At 42.0% G+C, this 20,986-nt stretch overlaps 2 protein-coding genes across 6 annotated transcripts in view; one reads left to right on the forward strand and one right to left on the reverse strand.

The window, feature by feature from the left end:
- Window positions 1–5,092, reverse strand: part of arid4b (AT-rich interaction domain 4B) — a 47,299-nt gene extending 42,207 nt beyond the window's left edge. For all 4 annotated transcript variants that reach the window (XM_062519064.1, XM_062519063.1, XM_062519062.1 and 1 more), the window contains exons 1-2: window positions 4,918–5,092; window positions 2,451–2,512 (exon numbers count right to left, since the gene is read on the reverse strand). In XM_062519064.1, coding sequence (XP_062375048.1) covers window positions 2,451–2,456 — 6 coding nt within the window. In that variant the 5' untranslated portion in view covers window positions 2,457–2,512; window positions 4,918–5,092. The remainder of the gene's footprint in view (window positions 1–2,450; window positions 2,513–4,917) is intronic.
- A 380-nt stretch (window positions 5,093–5,472) lies between these two features.
- The window catches only part of ggps1 (geranylgeranyl diphosphate synthase 1), a 29,855-nt gene continuing 14,341 nt past the window's right edge, over window positions 5,473–20,986 (forward strand). Inside the window, exons 1-3 of one of the 2 annotated variants that reach the window (XM_062519518.1) lie at window positions 5,473–5,793; window positions 8,483–8,584; window positions 18,693–18,763. In XM_062519518.1, coding sequence (XP_062375502.1) covers window positions 8,512–8,584; window positions 18,693–18,763 — 144 coding nt within the window. In that variant the 5' untranslated portion in view covers window positions 5,473–5,793; window positions 8,483–8,511. Of the gene's footprint in view, window positions 5,794–6,235; window positions 6,379–8,482; window positions 8,585–18,692; window positions 18,764–20,986 lie in introns of those variants that run through there. The other variant, XM_062519519.1, reaches the window with a different exon arrangement.

Here is a 20,986-nt window from a genome sequence, read left to right on the forward strand (position 1 = left end):
GAGGGAGGGGCACACAAAACAACCCAAACCTGCTGGATCAGAGGCACAGAACCAGATGCTGGTCTGATGGAAATGAAATCTTTTCCTCTGAAAGTGTAACCCTGGTCTACGCGAGCGAGTGAGCGGGCAGGCGGGCGGGTGAGCAGGTGCGGGGAGCCGCGCTTGTAGCACTTGTTTCATTTTCACCTGATTGTCCTCCTGACTGAGAAAAACGCTCCGAGGAGATGAGAGGGAGCCGCCGCGTCACAAACAGATGGCACCATGACTAGTGTGTGTCATCACAAGCTCAGTGAGCAAGCGAGCTTCATAGTGAGCAAGTGATCTCCAAGACCAGCCTAACCGTCTACACCGCTGCACTTTATATGCCCTCTATCTAGTCTCTATGTGGCTTTCATATCTTCAGCTTTATGAGGGACTGTGGAGTTGTAATCAAGTCATCAAATAACACTTTGTCAGCATATTCACACAGGAAACATTGCTCATTTTCACAGTGATGTAAGCTTACAGCAATCCAAAGTGTTGTATACAATGTATAACAAGTTAACAACATTTATTTTTTTTACAGACAGCACATCTCATCAGTGAATACAGTACTTTTACAGACAAATGCATTACAAGAATGTCCAGGGGAACTGCATCTTTAAGTACAGGGCAGAGGCAACAAACAGTCTGTGAAACAGCTGTGCAGCTGTGCAACACTATTCTATGTTGTCCTGCGCTATTCTTTTTGACCACTTTCTTTAGTCTTAGATATGTGACAGAACTGAGCTGACAAGCCAACTGCCATCCTGATAACAACAGTAACTACACTGTGTAGAAAGAGACCAGGCATTTAGGTATGCAAAGTCCCTTGGACTATTGCAATTCAGATATCCAAGAAAACACATTGGATGGAGAAAATTCCAAGACATTTTCACTCCACAACCAGCTGGCAGTGTTAGAATGCAAATGAACCCATTTCACAGCCCGAGTGCATTGTAAATGGAACTTACGCTTTAATCAATCGCAAAGGCAGCACAGGCCACAATAAATCTCTCCTCGCCAGGACAAGAGCATGGTGTACATAAAGTGCGCTGCCAATGCATGGTATTTTTGGGGGGTTTCCATGAACACCGACTAATGTCACCGCTGAGAAACTGCGGCATCACACAAGCTTGACAACCACATGGGTTTCATTACCTTCCAAGAGAGATTGGACAAATCTTGACAGATGAAATTATACAGAGTGTCAGAGTGAATTAACTGAGAAGGAGCTGGCCTGATATCCATTTATTGCTGTGTATCTTGAGAGATGGCCCAAGATGTATCAGGTTTCACTGTCTGTGTAGCTTTGTTTCTTGTTTTTTCACTTTCATAAAGGTATACAATAGAAGAATGAAAACACTTTCAAAACAACATGTCTAAAAATTAAAAATGTTCTTGTTGTGTCTCACATGCCACACCAGTGGGCCAATGGGACAAATCCTGTGGGCAATAGCCCAACAGCCAGTTACCATGGAGACAAGGCAAAGCCTTTTCACTGTCACATTCCAAGTAGCCTACTTTGTGGGAGACACAATGGTTCTAACTTTGCCAACTTGCTCAAGATGGAGAGAATAATTGAACTACGGCAATAGTGACGGGGGGGGGGGGGGGGGGGGGGGGGCAAACTCTTCAGATGAAAAGCATTCCGTTCAAATCAATCAATAACTACACCATGGTTTGTCTGCATTTAGTTCAAAATCATATCACTGTATTAGGCTAGCGGCACAAGAATGGGGCATGCTGTTTCTCCAGCGCTGGACTTAAAACATCCTACATCAATTCCCACAATATTATACACTTCTCCACCTCTAAGCCCCTATGGTCCATCAAACTATGCAACTGCCCAAGGTTACTCCACCTCTGGCTTTTCTCCTTATTTATAGGCTACCTAATTCTCATTTGACACCCCCTTTTCCCATTGATCTGTGTCCAAATAAGGATCACATGGGGTTTGGCATATATCATTGATGTGCATTATTGCCTTTCACTATGAGATTTACTTATTATAGTCACTGTTGATCTTGGGTATATTTGGTGACACATTTGTTGGGAAATATTTCTGTGATCATGCACTTCTTTCAGTAGGCTAAATAAAGTTGTTATTAGGGGACCAGTTGCTAAAGTTAGAAAGTCTATAGGCTACAGAGTGAAGTAGGCCTCACTTGCCTACTATAAGATTCCAAACTTTCCTGACACTTTTTGGACACAGATCTATGAACCACCATAACCACACACTAAACTTTACAACAATCTATCTGGGGTTTATCTTAAAATTCTCAGATAATAATATCCCCATAACAAGAGAGGCGACATGTCTGCCTATAAACCAGAGCTTATTAATGCAACATTATCAGAATATTATTTGAATCGACCACGTGACAGTAAGCCAAGGAAAAGAATAAAAATTCAAGTTTAAATGGACTCACCTTCATCTCTGCACGAGGCCTCTCCGCTCCGCTTCAGTGATCGTTGTGTTTTGAACCAGTAGCTGTGAACAACATGTAAGCATAAGCTGCATGTATGTCCTGTGCGTTATACAACCAGTATTGCAAACAATCAAACCAGTGACATGCTTGTAGGCTACGGCACAACAACTTCGTCGCTGCGACAAAATATTATTTTTAAAAAGAGGGCGAGGCTGATTCGCATTATGAGGACTTGGATATGTATGCGAGATGCGGCATTAATAGAATGCAATAAACATATCAATTGCCTACTACGACAGCATATCAGGACATTCATTATTTCAACTCGTCGACGCGCGGTAGCCTACGCTATGGTGAAACGGCGAAGAGAAGAAATACAATCGTTTTCCTGGTAGACAGCACAGCACCGCGGGGGTTGGCTTAAACGTCGTCGACAACGTCCGCCCTACGATTTTTACCGTGAATTTGATGTTTCCATCGTGTGACAATCGTCTGACCCAGCAGACTTTCGCCAAGTTAAGCGCTTAGGCTCATCAGATGAATGAGAGAACATTTTCTGCCGTTTATGTAATGATCTCGTGTTGCTCCGGTCTCAACGTGATTTCTTTTGCCATGAGAGCATACGACAAGTTCATCCCAGTCATCCTCAAAAGAAAGTAAAACTTATTGTTTACATGTTTGCGTAAATATGACAGAGCTTGCAGAAGGTATCAATAAAAGAGAGAAGCCATTCCTTTGAACTTCAAAGTCAGAAAAACCCTACGAGGACAAAAAGACAAACTACAGTAGCCGTACAAGGGAGCAGGTTAGCGTAATGTCTAGCGCTACAGCATTCGATGACGCCATTTCTGTGCCACACAGCAGACACATTACTATTCCATATGAGGATAAAACAAGCAAACACACAAACAAAAAATGAAGTCATACAATCCCAACAACTACAGGTTACAAAGGATTTATCTAAGGACAAGGAAAACCTAGTCAAGAAATGTTTTCTCCTGACTGGTAGCTATGTTGGGTTTGTTCTATCTCGTCAAGTGGGACGGCATAGTTTTTCACTGTAGCCTTCAACGGGTGAATAAAAAGCTCAATGACATCGATAACAATCCATTAGTTCACAAAATTGACAAACATACTTGGCCCAATTGTGAATAACGAAGATACACTTACGCAGTAGCCCGTTTGCTGGCGGATATAATACCAACAGAGAGCATAATTCTCCGTCTACGAGAGAAAGCTCTGATAGGAACTGATGGCTGAGACTACATCGGGGTGCTTCACACAATGGAAAAGCTGTCAACCCAACGAACAAGGTCAAGCCGAACAAAGTCGCTCGAATCCTCCGATACCGCAATAATGTTAGAGTACTGGAGAGCTTCAGATATCGTCTGCTAGATGCTACAAGTAACAAGCTTGCTATATTTCTTCCGACGAGTCTGTTACAATGTCACCCTCGACCATTGTCGAGCTATATTCTCTGTGATAGTGGCTCACTGAAATAGCTTAACATTTTTCGAATGACATTATGGTTGCACGACAAATTCTGGGCTAGAGAAAGGTCGCGTACAGTAGGCTAAATGGCTTCAATATCTCACTGCTAACTAGGATACAACTGAAGGAAAACTGCTTATGATGACTACATGCTCAACAAGCCAGCCATTTCAGTTCGCTCTTGTAGGCTTGTCGTTATTGTGGGCTACATGACTACACTGGAACAGAGGAAGTAAGCCCCGAATTTCCAGAAAAGACGGCGATAGAGTATGCTGAATTATGCACAGGCACACCGCGCGGTCGAAAATACAGTTCGAACAATATATCATCACGCGCTGAATCATTTCAGAATCTCTACAATGAGCGAGTTCTTTGGGGCGCTTGCTTGATTCAGCCAAGCACAGCACAAATGCAAGATTCGATCGACCCATGAAACTCCAGACATGCACACGCTGTTTCTGAGAGTTGTAGCCCACAATTAATTCGAAATACTCTCTCAATCACAATATAGCGCACAAAGCCTTACGTAAGGGCTACCCAACAAGGCAGCATTTCCCCATCACTTGGGCTTTTTGATGGCGAGGACCGCTGTTTAGTTTTAGCGAATTCCAACACAACATCTGCTGTTTTAATGCCCAAATACTTGGCCCAAACAATACATAACACGGATGGATGATGGGCCACGAAGAAGGAGCATCCATTGACGATAAGAAACAACCGTGCAAAACGAAAATCCTGTAATGTTACTGCTTAAGTAAACAAGGTTGATGACAATACACGAATGCCTCCTGTTTTTAGGAATAGGATAGTCTTTCTGTGCATTCAGCTATTTCAGTCTTATGATGTTGCGACAAACGCCTGCAAACTATCACTGTTGATCGATTTGTCTTTACTTCTACAAGGCTATATAAAACATTTCTAACACGTAGCCTACTTAGCGTAAGACCTCGAAGTATGAGCTTATAAACAACCTTACCTTGATAGTCTATCCTACTGAGACACTGAGTTCCGAGTAGTCCGTTATGAAAAAAATAAGAAATAATCCATTAGATCTCAAAGATTTGTCGCTCGACGTCAGAAAATGTTTAGACGAAGTCTGCAAGACCTCAGTCGGTGCTGAGATGTGATTCCGACAAAGTCTCTCTCCCCACTCAAGCTCTCTTTCTCTATGATCCCCCTCTTTGGGCTGAAACTGACTGACAGATACACAAATCCACCCACGGAACACTCCGTGTACAGTCATTGGACTAAAGCTTTGAATGCCCGCCTTTTGGCTCCTTCCATTGGTCAATCTTTAAACCATTTGTTGTTACTTTTTTCAACGTCCTCTGGCGACATCGCCGTTATCGTTTCTGGGATGTGTATTTTTTAAGGTACATATTTACATTCATTGCAGGATTGAGCCACTGGATACAAAGCTCAGTATCAAAACTTCAACTCCCATGACTCTCTGCGTGAGGGGCAAGCTAGAAAGTGGACGGCCATTCCTGTTTTCCCCTGCCCCACCTACTTGTGCGCGCTTGCTCTGTAGAGAGGCCATGGCGTATTTAACTTGCTGTGTATGCGGATGAGGAGGATGGTACGAGGTCTGGCCGTGAGGCAGAGCGCATCGAATACGTCCGCGCTCCTTTTCTTTCTTTCAGCGAACAATCAGTTTTCGAAAGCCGGTCAGATCACTGTAATACTTACTAACCTATTGTTTTGATCAGTATTTAGTATATATCTATGACATTATTGGATGAGTCCAGTAATGAGGCGAAAGCTAACGTGCTAATGTTAGCAAGGAAATCAAGAAAAAACGTCGGAAAGCGGAAGTGCTGAAGTACCCGGATTTCAATTTGCCTGACAGAAGGTGGGTGGAGTGGAGTGTTTAAGTCACTGGTGTTGTTTTTGTTAAGGGGTGCTTATGAAACTTATACAGAAGAGTACTTTTTCTTCCCACGCATTTCCTTAAATTAGTGTATTTAAGCCCAAGACAGTAATTTAACATCTATGGCGTAGCTCCTTAGATACTGTAGACCAGCTTCAGTGTTTAGATGACTTTGGTGACTTTAATGTGTCTTGTTTACATGAGGGCTTTATTTTTTAATTGCCAGCTTCTTTGTTGTGAAACATTTTGGATGCATGTCCACACTCACTGGCATGTTCCCAGTGTTCCATCTGTTGACCTCAAAGTAGGCCTAATGATTTATTGATGAATTGGGAAGTCTTAAGTTCTAGATGGATATTGGGTAGCCTACATGACGTGTCAAAAGTTGGAAGTCTGTCTGTGTCAGGTGATCTGGTCATGGCTGTGCTGCGGAGCTGTCATAGTTGCTGGCCCGTGTAATGCAGCTGTCTGTGCTGAATTTGATTTGAAAAGCCTGCTGTTGAATTTCATCGAGTTAGACTTATGTTTGATTTAGGCCTACTAATGGAGGATACAAAGGACTTGCTTGTGAGTTTTTCTTTCTCTTTGGCAGGTGAATTTGATATCATCGGTAACTGTAACTGTGTGTGCTTGTGCTTGGGTGTGTTATAAAGCAACATAAGTACAGAGTCCTTATTGCTGTGGAGTGACTACATTCATGAGACATTCTCTGACAACGTGTCATGAGACAGTGCCATGGTCCTTTTGTCATAACATTACAGCACCTGCACGGTAAATGCTGTTGTTTTGTTTATCTCCAGATGTAGGGCATTTGTTTATCCTGAGTGTGGTTGAAATGGCATAGAATGGCCAAGATTTCACGTACTTGTTGTAGCCTAAACATCTGTTGTTGTTACTCTTTGTGCGTTCTTGTGCTATAATTATGGTGGTTTTATTACACAGCTGTCAGTTTGACAGTGTAATTTCATTATCCATAATTCTTGATTTCTAACACAGAAATTAACCTGTGTTCAGTATCAAAACGTGGCATCGAGATGACAATCTATGATGAGAGGAAAATTCTGAAAATGATAAAATCTGAAGTACTAGGCCTAATGCTTAAGTTTTCTGTAGAGAGTGCATTGCGTTTTTGTTATCATTGTGGAACATGCTATATCTTATATTGTGCCTCCTAGCTCAGTGTCTGCATCTTATCTGCTATAAGAAAGTATGCTAACAATGCCTCTTGATTACCTTCCCTGATTAGCTAAAATGCTCAAGTAAATGTGCTAGGAATAAATCCACGAATAATCCACAAGTCATTTGTGAAATATAAAAGCAGACAGAGACAAACAGGGCCCTGATGTGCAGCGTCTATATCAATCCAATATGTGTATATTGTACTGAAATACAGGAGGAGGAATACAGAAGGAAACTAGGGAGCGCTCTCAGAATTTTGTTTTGATTTGATCCTTTTTAAAGATAACGCTGTTGTGAGCGGCCAGTGCATTTTTCTTAGCTACATTTGAGACCTGCCTACATGTGAGACTATATCCACACATCACACAGAGATACAGTTGTGTCAAGTAAGAGAGTGATAGTAGTGTCAGGGTTCTTGTGTTCTTGGACTAAAAACATTTTGGAAAGCTACTCAGAAATAGGTGGGGAACTACTGGTAACTTGCGAGCAACCTGTCAGAGACCTCTGTTTTAGACGGTGTGACTCATAGTGAAAGGCCGCACAGTGGCCCCATCCCTTTTATGCTGATGAAGGATTATACTGTAGCAGTAAGGATTACTTATTATTAAACATGCTATTTTAGATCCCCAGACTTCTTGCCTGCTATTCCTTTTACTGACTGATACACAGAATTCCATATTAGTCATCACATGCATTCCGACATTACAACCAGCATGTCAACCCTGACACTATAACCAACTTGTCAAACCTGACACTATAACCAACATGGCTGCCTCGAAGCTGCGCAGATCAGATGATTGTTTGTGTTGCATTGTTATTCCTGCGGAAGCTATGTTGTCTTCAACATCTTTAGTCAGGCACTAACATCAGCTGTCAGCCGGGTAGATTGTGTGTATGTGTGTGTGCAGGCATCAGAATGTAATGTAAGCAACCAGACCTCAAATGAGAATGAAATCCTGGTAGTGTTTTTGATTCAGTGGAATACCTTTAGTCTCTTACCCCATTCACTCTCTTTAGTGGATCTTCTGCTTATACATTTTCATGATTCCCTTTGAAGTTGGTAGAGAAACTATCTCTTTATGTTTATTTGATGTCGTTGGGCTTCGTTTGAGCCATCAGCTTCTGTTATCCTCCCCTATGCTTGTTAGCCCGATGCAGCAGAGAAGAGTCAAGCTTGTCATACACAGCAGATTTGATAGGCACGGCACAGCAAGAAAAAAAAACAGCCAAAGCGTGCCAATATGAAAGCAAACGAAATGCACAATGAGCAAACCTGCCAGAAAATAATTGCTTGCGTCTTGCCTGTGTCAATGTGTCCCGCTATTTCCAGCGGGTAAGAATCTGCGTGATTCTGTGCTTTTATTTAGGTTCAGTAGAGCAAGCCCTTTCATTTGTTAAGAACACATATTAATATTCAGTGTCTTTGTCCCTTTCATGTCTGCCTTCCTCTGCCTCCTGCCTTCCTCCATCTGGGAACCCCCACCTGCTGAAGGTTTATTGATTCACTGGAAAGTACAAGGGATGGAAGGGGACAAGGGAGATGCTTCGGAGCGGATTCTTCTAGAGCCCTACAAGTACTTGCTTCAGCTGCCAGGTGAGGCCCTTTTTAACGATGTACATCCTGTTTTTAAAGCACACAGAGAATGGAACACAGTTTTTTTTTACTTTGGCTTTGTTGGATGAGGAGAATTCGGTGCATGATCACAAATGCTACCTTGAACCTGAAACAAGTCTCAGACTATGCAAATCTTGGAGTATAAAATGACCGCTACAAATGGGCCAATCTGAGCAAAGGCACAGCATGACAGTGAACAGAGACTGTGACTCAAACTATCCCTCTGATTACTGCCGACCTCCACAAGACATTGCCACTTCGAGTAGGAGATTCAGGTGGAAGTTGCTGGAGCCTGTTGTGAACAGTCATTGGCCGCAAGGCTGCCAATCAGCATAAAGTGCATTATGAGCAATAGCTCTGAAAGAGGAAGTTCAGGTCTTGGACTCCATCCAGCATGTGTAACCGTTGCGGGAGTCTTTCATAGCAAAAGGTCAAACTGCTTACTCTCGGTAGTTTTTGCATAGTGTTGAACAGGACCTGCTTGGTTTGCTGATCTCCTTAACTCTCTCTTGCAAGTTTCCTCAGTCTAGTCCTACATTTAACGCTACTTTCAATGGGGATTTTTATTGAAGTTTTCTTCTTTTTTTTTTGTCGGATGAGGCTTACGGGAAACCAACCTTGTATGTTTTGTAGTTCGTGTGCCAACATTGTTTACTATTTGTACACTGAGGCTGCTTTGTAAGTATATGTGGTAAAGGGAGAAACAAATGATGCCACTGAATAGCAGGGGGAAAATAAACATGTCCTCCGAAGCTCCGAGCAGTGCAGTGGTAAGTCTGCAAAAGAGATGACGACAGTCCTTCCACATGCCTCTCACTGAGGGCAAATTAGGCCACATGTGTGGGAGCCTGTTGTTGTGTTATGACTCCTAGTTATTGAGCACTTTCTCAGTTCTCAGTTCAAACCTAAACTTGCCATTTGATTGGAAATAATGAATATGTTATAACAATGTATCATTTAATCCTTTACTGTTGAATTCTAATTTAAAGGGCAAAGGACTAAATAGGCCAAGAGAAAATGTTCTGACTAAACTTTAAAATTATCTTTTTTTTTTCAAAACAACGCATTTACTCTAATAGTTTAGTTCAAGAGGATGAAACAGACAGAGCAGTTACTTTTCTTCATTTTTATTTATTTCTAAGGAACTACAAGAGAATTAAGTGAAATCTCCTGAAGGCATTCTATTAACAGGTTGACATTATTAACATCTATTAACACAGTACCGATAAATGGCCGCTAGATTCAAAGTCACAATAAACAATGAACATCCAAGTGATGAAAGCAGTTAGAGCAATTTAACAATTCCTCTTTTCATCTATTTTCAATGTACCATACCCATTTAGCACAAGGTACGACTACCCAATTAGTATGGCGGGAAAAAAGGATAGTGATCCTATGCGTATATGATGCTATACAGTGCAATACCAGGTGTGGGTGCATATCAGCAGTGTTAAGGCCGGCTCCCACCGGACACATATGCGGCGCGACGCAACAAGAAAATAATTAGAACTCGATCAGTGTTTCCCACATAATTTGAGTCTATTTGTGGTGGTAGTGTGTTTGTGCGCAAATTTGAAACAAATTTGCGCAACATACTTATGATGCTAACTGGATTTAATTGCGATTTAGCCTGTCGTCAACAACAACAATCCTTGCTGGATTTTGTTTAATTTATTCTTTAAACGTGTATGCATGTTTGTTGAGGAACAGAGAGGCTGAAAGGTGTGCATAGCTCTACAATGAAAGGAGTTCATCTAGTTTAAGTAGTACAACATAAAATCATTGTGTGGTGGTCAGTGTTGATATTGTGGTGGGCCGCCACAAATAAGTCAATATATGGGAAACACTGTCGATTGTTTTTAACGGAGCAAAGCCCACTAGAAACGTCTGCTGTGCGGCAGCCGCACAGGGTTAGAAAACTGCTCTAAAATCCTGCACGTCAAGCCCACACCGCTGAACACTGTGTCCAGTGGGCGCCGGACTTTAATTTCAGTATCAATTTAATGTCGCTTATAGAGCGCCAATACATTACACATGTCTCATGGCGCTTTACAGAGTGTTAGACATTCAAAGAGAGCCCATGAGTAACAGGGGCAAGGAAAAACTCCCTAGAATTGGAGATGCATACAGTGCCTATAGAAAGTCATCATACCCTTTTGAAATAGTTACTTTTTTTGTCTTACAGCCTGAAATCAAAACTCATTTAAAAAAAAAAATCTTTTCCAGTTATATTTACAAATTTAGCTGTACAACATCAAAATAATGAAAAAAAAGTCAACAGTTCTGAAAATTAATAAAAAATTAAAAACTAGAATAACAGGGTTGGAAAAGTCATCATACCCCTGACTTAATACTTTGTAAAGCTTCCTTTTGCTTTCATTACAGCCATCAATCTGTTCGGATATGTCTCTATTATAGCTTTGCACACCTAGATAGGGGAATATTTGCCCAATTTTCCGTGCAGAAATGTTAAAATTTAGTCAAATTCTGTAGGGAATGGCGATGGACTGCTCTCTTCAAGTCAATCCACAGATTTTCTATAGGATTTAAGTCAGGGCTCTGACTTTGCCACTCAAGGATATTCACCATTCTATCCTTAAGCCACTGCTTTGTTCTTTTGGCAGTATGTTTAGGATCATTGTCGTGTTGGAAGGCGAATGACCTTAGCCTGACGACGTCATACTCAATTCTTATCAGAATATGAGTCTGAAACTGCTCCATTCAGCTGCGATTATGGGGCGTGATTCAACCGATACAGTGCGGGGGGGATAGCTCTGCACTCATTGGATAGACCAAACCAAACAGAACAAGTTATTGGCTGTCAGTATCTGCGAAATCTAAGACAGAAATATGTAGCAGGGTAGGCTATGGAAAACATCCTCCTTCGTTTTTAAAAATAATTCCTTCAAACTGTATGCAATGAACAGCTGGGGAAGTGTGTCGTTAACCCAACGTGCAAACAGACATTTTTAAACAAACGGGAACAACATCACCCAAACATGCTGTTTTAACTGGGTGAAAGTGAAACTGAAGTTTTCCCACATATCCTCGTTGGTCTAAGTGTTCAGAAATAGTTGTGCGAATCCGTGATAAAACCTCCGTTTCAATAGCTAAGATAAACGAAAGGCCAAACTGCATGAACAAATTATGCATTCATAGCCATAGCGTTTCTGTTGCAATCAAAATCAACCTAAGCGAACATGGTCTCACACCCAACTCGTTGAACGAGGACGCATGCAGCCGTGAACGTCACTGCTGTTCATATGTCAATCATCACGTAAAGCCCGCCCTGTGAAATGTGATTGGTCCGAGCAGAAGTGTATCTCGAATAGTAGCAGCTGAACGGAGCAGTGCCAGACCGAAGTTCCCTGCAGAAAAAGAATGGAGTCGGGGCTAAACTTCGGTCTGGCATCCAGGCTAGAATGACCTCCCCATCCTCAGCTGTCTAGGAGAGGGACACAGGTTTTCCTCAAGAATTTGGGTGTGCTTGGCAGCATCCATTTTCCCTTCTATCCTGACCAATTGCCCAGTCCCTGCTGAAGAGAAACATCCCCAAAACATTATGTTGCCCCCACCATGCTTCACAGTAGGTATGGTGTGTTTTGGGTGTGTTTGGGTGTGCATACTGTGTTTGGTTAGCGCCTGGAGCTCAGTCCAAAAACTTCAATCTTAGTCTCCAAAAAGTTCGATCTTAGTCTCATCTGACCATAAAAGCTTTTTCCACATGGTAGCAGAATATTCCAGATGTGTTTTTGCACTGAACTCCAAGTGCAATGTTTGGCGAAAACCAACACAGTACACCACCCAAAACACACCATACACAGTGTGAAGCATGGTGGGGGCAACATTATGTTGTGGGGATGTTTCTCTTCAGCAGGGACTGGGCAATTGGTCAGGATAGAAGGGAAAATGGATGCTGCCAAGGACACCCACATTCTTAAGGAAAACCTGCGTCCCTCTCCTAGACTACTGAAGATGGGCAGGTCATTCGCCTTCCAAAACGACAATGATCCTAAACATACTGCCAAAAGAACAATGCAGTGGCTTAAGGATAGGATGGTGAATATCCTTGAGTGGCAAAGTCAGAGCCCTGACTTAAATCCTATAGAAAATCTGTGGATTGACTTGAAGAGAGCAGTCCATCGCCATTCCCTACAGAATTTGACTGAATTTGAACATTTCTGCACGGAAAATTGGGCAAATATTCCCCTATCTAGGTGTGCAAAGCTATAATAGAGACATATCCAAACAGATTGATGGCTGTAATGAAAGCAAAAGGAAGCTTTACAATGTATTAAGTCAGGGGTATGATGACTTTTCCAACCCTGTTATTCTAGTTTTTAATTTTTTTATTCATTTTCAGAACTGTTGACTTCTTTTTCATTATGTTGATGTTGTACAGCTAAATTTGTAAATACAAATGGAACAAGATTTTTTTAAAATGGGTTTTGATTTCAGGCTGTAAGACAAAAAAAGTAACTTTTTCAAAAGGGTATGATGACTTTCTATAGGCACTGTATAGGAAGAAACCTCAGACAGATCCACGACTCAAGGGCCCAACCCATCTGCCTTGGGTCAGTTACAGTACAGTCATTTGTAGTTTGAAAGTTACAATGACAATGAAAGTTCAAATAGTCCAGTGTATGGAATAAATTGTCCATTAGTAATCCATTAGTTATTTCGGAAAGTGATGGGTCGCTGGGATGCGTGGGCCAAAGATTCGGGCAGGGAACCACAGCAGGCGATGGTAGGGCAGTCATAGGGATGGCGAAGGCAATGGCGATGGTAGGGCAGTCAGAGGGATGTGACTTCAGGTGTGATGAGGGACAGGCACAGAGATGGTTGATGGCTGGTAATGGTTTACCTCACAGGTGAGGTATAGGGGAAAGGGAAGAGGTTAAGGTGCTGTGTCCACCAAACACGTTTTTTGCGCCGACGGCGACAATTTTCAATGTAAAGTCTATGTAGCTCAGCGCTCACAGCGCTGAGCGCCCTCGGCGGAAAAAAACGGTCGGCGCCGACCTATTTTGTCGCAGCGCTCAGAGCGCTCAAAGTTAAATCTGTTCAACTTTTAGAACAGCGCCGGGCTCGTCAATGGCACTTCTCGTTATAAACCGTCTCTGGTTTTGGTAACTTAGCAACAATAAACACTTATCGAAGCGCCGAGAGGAGGAGGTTGTGGGCGCTCTGGCTGTAAAAAACGCGTTTGGTGGACACAGCACCTAAGACTTTAAAGGTTCCACTCTGTATTGTAAGTCATTGATGCATCACAATGAGTTTGTAGCCGTTATTTTTTGCAGTAAAAGAGCTTCATCTTGATGCTTTAAAGGTGCCCTTAACAAGTTTCCTATACCCAGAACTAGAAAGATCATGATGATTAAGGTCAAAAAGCTGTGAAGAGTGCCTTAAAGGTATACTATGCAACGTTTTTCAGTTAATCAATTCGTTCCATACTGTTATATATGATTAAATGAGTCATTACCGGTCGAACGGTGGTTTTTTTGGCCGCTCTAGTGGTCTGTAGCGGTAAAACCACAATTGCAACTTCAGGAGACACAGGGCACGCACCCATGCTCTACTCCAGGAAGTGTCATGTAAAGTCTCATGAAAAGGCACGGCAGACTGACCGATTGAGGAGTTTTGTCAAATATACACGCTAAAGCTGTAGGGGAAGCTCTGCAGAGAAATATGCAAGCATAAAACGAGCGAAAATGAAAAGTGAAAGCGAAACCGGCGATGAAATCGCCAATCCTGCATAGTATACCTTTAAATGTTTTGTCATGGTGTTGTTGTGATGCACTTAGATTAAAACACAGGTGGAAGTGCAGAATGTTTGTATTTTTGAGGTAATGGAAACACTATAGGAATTCCCATTTGTATCGATGTTCAACGTTTTTAGCGCTGAGGAGGCCAATCTGCCGTAAAGAGCCATGTGCCGACCCGTGACATCCATTTAACATGTGTGTAAGTCATTGTGGCATCAAATTGAGTTTGAAGCTGTTATTTTGAGGTAAACAACAATATTGTGTTCCTTTAAGGTGGTATACTATGTTTTTGCGGATCTCTTTTTTTTCTTCTTTTTTAATGTCTCGGTGCTTCTGTGAGTGGTTAAAAATCCCAGCTGAATCTGCAGCAGCAGAATGGGGGCCTTGAGGTGAGTGAGCCCAAGGAGAGACGTCTATATTTAGACCGGCTTGTGCAGGCTGTCTCTTTCAAAGCATGCTTCCCAAAGGGCTAGATCAGGATTCCGCTGTTGTGTCTCTGTGTCGAGCGGCATGCGAGGTCTACCCCCATCATGGAGAGATGAGGTTTGGCGCAGTGACTCAAAACCTCTTTATTCAGTTCTCTAAATACTGTGTGGATTTTTAGCCTTGGTTAGGTCAAGAGTGAAGTGAACCACTTTCTTCACAATGTACATTTTTGACTTCTTAGAATAAATGTACAGTGTAAACTAACAGAAAATGCATAATGGAAGATAAGTGTTATTATTGATCTGATTGCTACTGAATTTTTTAAACATCATGAGTGCCGTACCTTTAGCCAGAGAGGGTTAAGGTGGAGCGAGTGGCGCAAACATTCAACCATTTCCGCGTTCTGTTTTCGCAAAAGGGGAGGGGGGCAAAATCCCCCTTTCAGCAGACCTAGAAAGTGACGAGAAAATGCCTCTGACAGGAACTGTTCGGATTTTGCTTCCATAGAGATGCATTATGTTGCTGTATCTGGTCAGCAATGAAGGATCTTTGCTTTAGCCTTTGGCAATCCCATAAGCTGAGAGAACTTGTTCCGAGTAGTTTTATCGGTCATGACACAGAGGTTGTACAAAATGTAGGCCTAATCTTGCTAGAGTGGTACAATTGCTGGTAAAACTGTTAAAACAGGTGTTGCTTTTGGATCCATTATGTCAGACTGTGTGTAAAAATGTGTAAATAAAAAACGTATCAGTCACACATGTTTGTCTTGAGCTAGAGGACGGTATGATTCATTCTGCCCTCTGGCTTCAGTTTGATTAGCTAGCTGTTTCCATTCATCTTTGAGGTAATGTTTTTCCAGTGTTGGTTCAGCTACAACATTGTGCACAATATCCATCTCAGAGTTGTGTCTTAAAGCTACCTTTTAAGACGACTAATTTGTTGAGCTAATTAGATGACAGCGGTAATGTGTAGGCTATTGCATTGGATCAGACCCCCTGGAATTTCCTCACAGGTTCTCTCTCTCTCTCTCTCTCGCTCTTATTCTCTCTTGCTCTCTCTCTCTCTGTGCTATTGACTGCCCTGGGATGGTTTATTTTTGTTGAATTTGAAACGGTTTGCTTGATGGCTGTATGTTCCATGTTGCCGCAAAAAAACAGCAACATAAAAGCCTGGCTCTGTTATTGGGAAATAAACAAGGTAGGGCCAATCAAACCCTAAGCAACCCCAGCCAATCAACTGGGTGCTCTTGGAGCACTGGCAGAGGGGGTCAGGATTTGATTGGAAGTTGAGCTCAAATATCTGCAACTTTTCACAAAACATAATAGCAGACTTCATTTCTATAACCAGTCTAGTGTTCGTTCTCATCAAGCACTCCCCGGCAACTATACTTTAATCTTAAGACTCATGTCTCCAGCTGAGAAGGTATCCAAGTGTTTAGGCTTCTCACATTATGCGAATGATTTCTCCTCTTGATAAAGCTGCCAAACCTGTGGATTTAAAAGTGACTGGTAAACACTCTGTAAGTGCTCAGCTAAAGCAGCTGTGCCAGCATTGAGACACTTTGTTTATGATGAGCACGAAGGTTTACGCCTTTTTAGCATCACTTAGTTGTGCACTTTTTACCAAGCTCCAAACCAAGGAATCGTTACAACAGCTTGCAAATATGCATCATTTTCATCTGTGCAACAGCATAACTGCAAACGAAAATCCACATTGATTGAAGCTTGGCAGCCTATTTCCCATGTAGTGATTGCTACATATTTGCTTACTGAGCCAATGATAAAGTAACCTCACTAGTCTTAATGAGAGCCATCCCTCCCCCTCGGTCTCTCTGGCTCTCTGGCGCTTGGGTTTATGTGCCTGCTCTTGCAGAGGCTGGGCCTGCCTCCAACTATCCCTGCAGCGCTTGAAGGGATATTTTCATTTCTAATATTTATCTTACTCCTGTTGTGCTTGTCAGCCCTAAGCCGGGGTCTGATTGCTAGACCTTTCCAACACTAGCCTCTCCGACAGGGTGGAGGCGATGTTGTTGTTGCTGGCCCAAACGACGTCTGTTCTAGTCTTTCTCCAGAGTAGCTTTTAACGATCTCTCTTTTGTGACCGTGGTGGGTAGGGAACTGTATGCAGGGCGGTGGAGGGACCTTTTCTCCTTTTTCCCTTCTTCTTTACTGGGGCTAGACTTTTAGGGTTGCACTTGAGGGGAAAACCGAAAAAGAACTGTGCAAACAAAGTGTAAAACGAAAAAAAGCTGTTCGCAAAAATGAGTGGTTTGGATTTACCGGCCACTCCTGGGGCATAGGCTACAGACCTTACAAATCACCATAAGTCTGGGATCAGGACTGTGTAGCAAGCCAGAAAAGTAAATCATTAAATTTAACGAAAGCCCCAAAATAAAACCGTGGCTTGCGTGTAAGTGCAGGCGAGGAACAAAGGTTGCAGGGAGGGTTCTCCACTCCGCTGTCCTGAACGGAAATAACAGGAACTGAAAGGCTGCAATGGACCATACCTCTGCCCATAAATTCCCCCAGTCCCTCCCCTCCCGCTCCCTGTTTGTGTTCTTGGCTGCAGAGAGGAAGTGAAAATGAAAGTCACTACTGTCTGTGTGGTGAGGAGGTTTCCCCCCACCATTATATGTACAGCCGGCACATCCGGGAACTTTGTATGTGCTGCACGTACCCGCCCCCTTTTAGAGGAAATGTGACCATTTGGATGGAATGGAAACCTATGGAGCTGTGTGGAAGTTGGCAGTGAAGAGGGTTCATACTCATACTAAATCTTACTAAAAACGAAAGTGAATACAGTAAAAGGCAAAAAATAAGGTTGTGTGAGAGTTGTCTGTGTGTTCTCTTTATGACGGCGCGTCGTTAGTACGTATAGGTCTGGTAAACTCCTGCGTCTGAGAATTGCGCCATCAACGCATCATGCAGGTGGTGTCGTGTGCATCCCAAAAATGGTTGCCATGCGTCATTGACTCCCGTCTGAGCAGCATACCACCTCCTTTAGTCAGTGTGTGCTGCTACTGATATCTTGGCTGTCACAATTGGTGGTCTAGTTCATCTCTGTTGTGGATAGATCCGTGTGAGTATGTGTATCTGCTTGGGATAGCATACGGAAATGTGCAACTTCAGATCCTAGCCTACATAGTACATATTTTGTTTGCTGTGATCATAGGTGTTCTCATTGTAATGAACTAGGTACATCTCAGGTACCTCAGTTTCATTTGCTTTTTTCTCTGGTTAAATTGTCCCTTTAGTAGTTGTTCCCAATACAGATATTCTGTTATACATGTGTAATGTCAGTTGGTATTGATTTTTCACTCTTAATGGCCGCGTTTCCCAGATTCGTTAAGAAGCTTTTAAGTGCTAAGAACTTCTCAGGAGCGTTCTTAGAATGTTCTTAGAGCGCTCCTAAGAAGTTCTTAGCACTTAAGAGCTTCTTAAAGGTCCCAGAGAATGGAAATCATTTTTTTCTTGGTTTTCATGAATTATGAGAGGTTGTGCATAAACAAAGAGCTATCATGAACATGAGGCATGGTTCATATGGAAATCTTGAACTTAGAAATAGACACTAAAAAACGGGCGATTCAGCAAAACTGCTTGCTTGTGATGTCAGACCTCGCAAAGCCATTGAAGTTCAATTGGGGTTGCCAAAGAGGGCGCCATTTAGTCAAACAGACCATTTCAATACCCAGCCTAAATATATGGTTTTAATTAGTCTTGTAAAATTGCAATTGAGTTTATTTTTTTAAATCAAAGTTGAATATATACTATTTTAACATCAGAGAACACAGTGCAATACTCAATTCATCCATTCTCTGGGACCTTTAACGAATCTGGGAAACGCAGCCAATGACAATTAAGGTAATCATTTTTTTTCTTCATTCTTTTTCTTTTCAGGAAAACAGGTGCGAACCAAGTTGTCCCAAGCTTTTAACCACTGGCTCAATGTACCAGAGGATAAACTACAGGTAACAGCTAATGTCTTTCTGTCTTTTTGAACCAGCCTCTCAAACATATGCCCTACCTGCACAGCTAATAATTGTTGATGTCTGCCATGGGCCAAAGAACTGGAGTCAACTATGCATGCACTGCAAAAATGAAATCTAACCAAGTGTTATTAAACTTTTATTAAAATCAAAAAATCTAGTTGGTATTTTTATTTTCGGTATGAAAAGACTTACCTAGCGTTCTCTCGAAAGATCATTTTGACTTAATTCAAGAAGACTTTGACTTATTTTAAGGATTTATGAAGACACATTTACTCCACACACTGCCAGACAAATTTGCTTGTTTTCAGGAAGAGATGTCTTAAAATAAGTCAAACCTTTATTAAATGAAGTCAAACGATTTCACAAGAAAGCACGATTTAAGTCTCTTTATACTGAAAACAATACCTGAAAACTAGTATTTTTTTTATCTTGATATGAGATAGATGACACTTTTTGCGGTGTGGGAGGCTAAATAGTAAACAGTTCAAATTGATTAAAAGAGACTGTGGAGGCAGATTTTACAATACACTTGATATTGTGCTTTGTGCATAGATTACATTCTGTATGTTGTATAGTGAGCCTTTGTGTAGGCAATGCACTAGGCTGTCATGAGGTTCAGGGAGATTGCCTCAGCAATGTGTGCATGGGATTTTCCATTCATTGCTTATAGAATTCAGTCTCTTGGCAATTTGTTGTATTTTTTGTCTTCATTTGTTAGATGTGTTTGTTGTAAGTAGTCTATTTTCCTTTGGATTTCATTGGTATTCACTGAGAAGGTGAGATACAAGTTTACATGCATAGCTGTCAAGCTCTGTCTGGACTTTGTCTGGTATATTGATTTGTTACTGGCCTTTGCTGTTGTTATAACTAGCGTTTATAATTTCCACACTTCATTAGCTTGGCATAGACTTTACCCTCCTAATGAAGCACACCACAGTGTCTTGGACAACAGTCTAGGCCTATTTGTCTGTCAATGTGGTGGTTAATAACCCATATCCAGTTGACTGAGTATCTTAGTCATGTAACATAAATATTTGAGACAACTCTAGATCACATGGCATCATATTCATTCTAGTCAGGTAATCTCCAAACGGTGCAACCCAGCACAGCACATTCCATGTTTGTATTTATGAAGGCCCTGTGTGAAGGTTTCATTTCCTGATTTACTGAGGCTGGCTTCTCATTTAGATTCAGGAAGGAGACGATCGTTCTTTTCCCCCTTCCAGTGTTGCCTTCTTTTCTCCTCTCCTCTCCTCTCCTCTCCTCTCCTCTCCTCATGTTAAACTGCCCTTGCGGACCGTCCTGTCCTGTCCTGCTCAGATTAGCTCCAGATGTGATTTGGGAGGCCACTCTCTCCACTGAGTATTCAGAGTACAAAAGAATGTGTGTAGTGGATGTGTACTGGTGTCACCAACGCCACCACACACACACTTACAGTAGACATACACAGATGAACATGAGAGATGAGATATGTGAGGATGGACACTTATAAGTTGAGCTTGAGTCTTTACAAGAAGGATCTTAGGGAATAGCTCTTAAAGGGAGCCACCTGTAAAACAGTATAACCCTGTAGTCACACACACACACACACACACACACACACACACACACACACACACACACACACACACACACACACATTCATGAGATGGGTATTGGCCCCATTTGTTTCAATGGACTATTCTAGACTAGCTACTTTAGCCAAAAAAGTTCATAATTCTGCATAATTGTCAAAACAGTGTTTTACGGGGCTCATTTGTGGCTCCATCTAGAGTTAGCCAATTAGATGCCACCTTACAGATTACAACAGTATGTCGTTGATGTGGATTGGTGGTTGAGCTGGCGATTTCCTGGAGCATCAGCTGATCCACACAAATTGATGACCTAATGTGTGGCCAGTCAGAAATGTGGCGCCCTGTGTGCACAGTCGTAGAACAGCTCTGCCATTTTGTTTTCACCTCAAATCACCAACGTCCTGACAAGATTAGAGATTTGCCGTCCCGTGCAAAGTATGAATTAGCTTGTTTGTAAAAAAAAAAAGTCCAGAAAAGTTTACTAGTTACCTTTTCACCATCACTTCCGTTTTAGTGAGGGTTAAAAAAAGATAGAACGCTTGAGTCTAGCAGAGTAATTATTGTAGCTGAGCAGCAAGATGATATAATCAAGGGGAACATTCAGGCCTCCTTGAAAAATAGGATTTTA

The sequence above is a fragment of the Sardina pilchardus genome, chromosome 18 (genome assembly GCF_963854185.1).
Source record: "Sardina pilchardus chromosome 18, fSarPil1.1, whole genome shotgun sequence".
Taxonomy (NCBI): Eukaryota; Metazoa; Chordata; class Actinopteri; order Clupeiformes; family Clupeidae; genus Sardina; species Sardina pilchardus.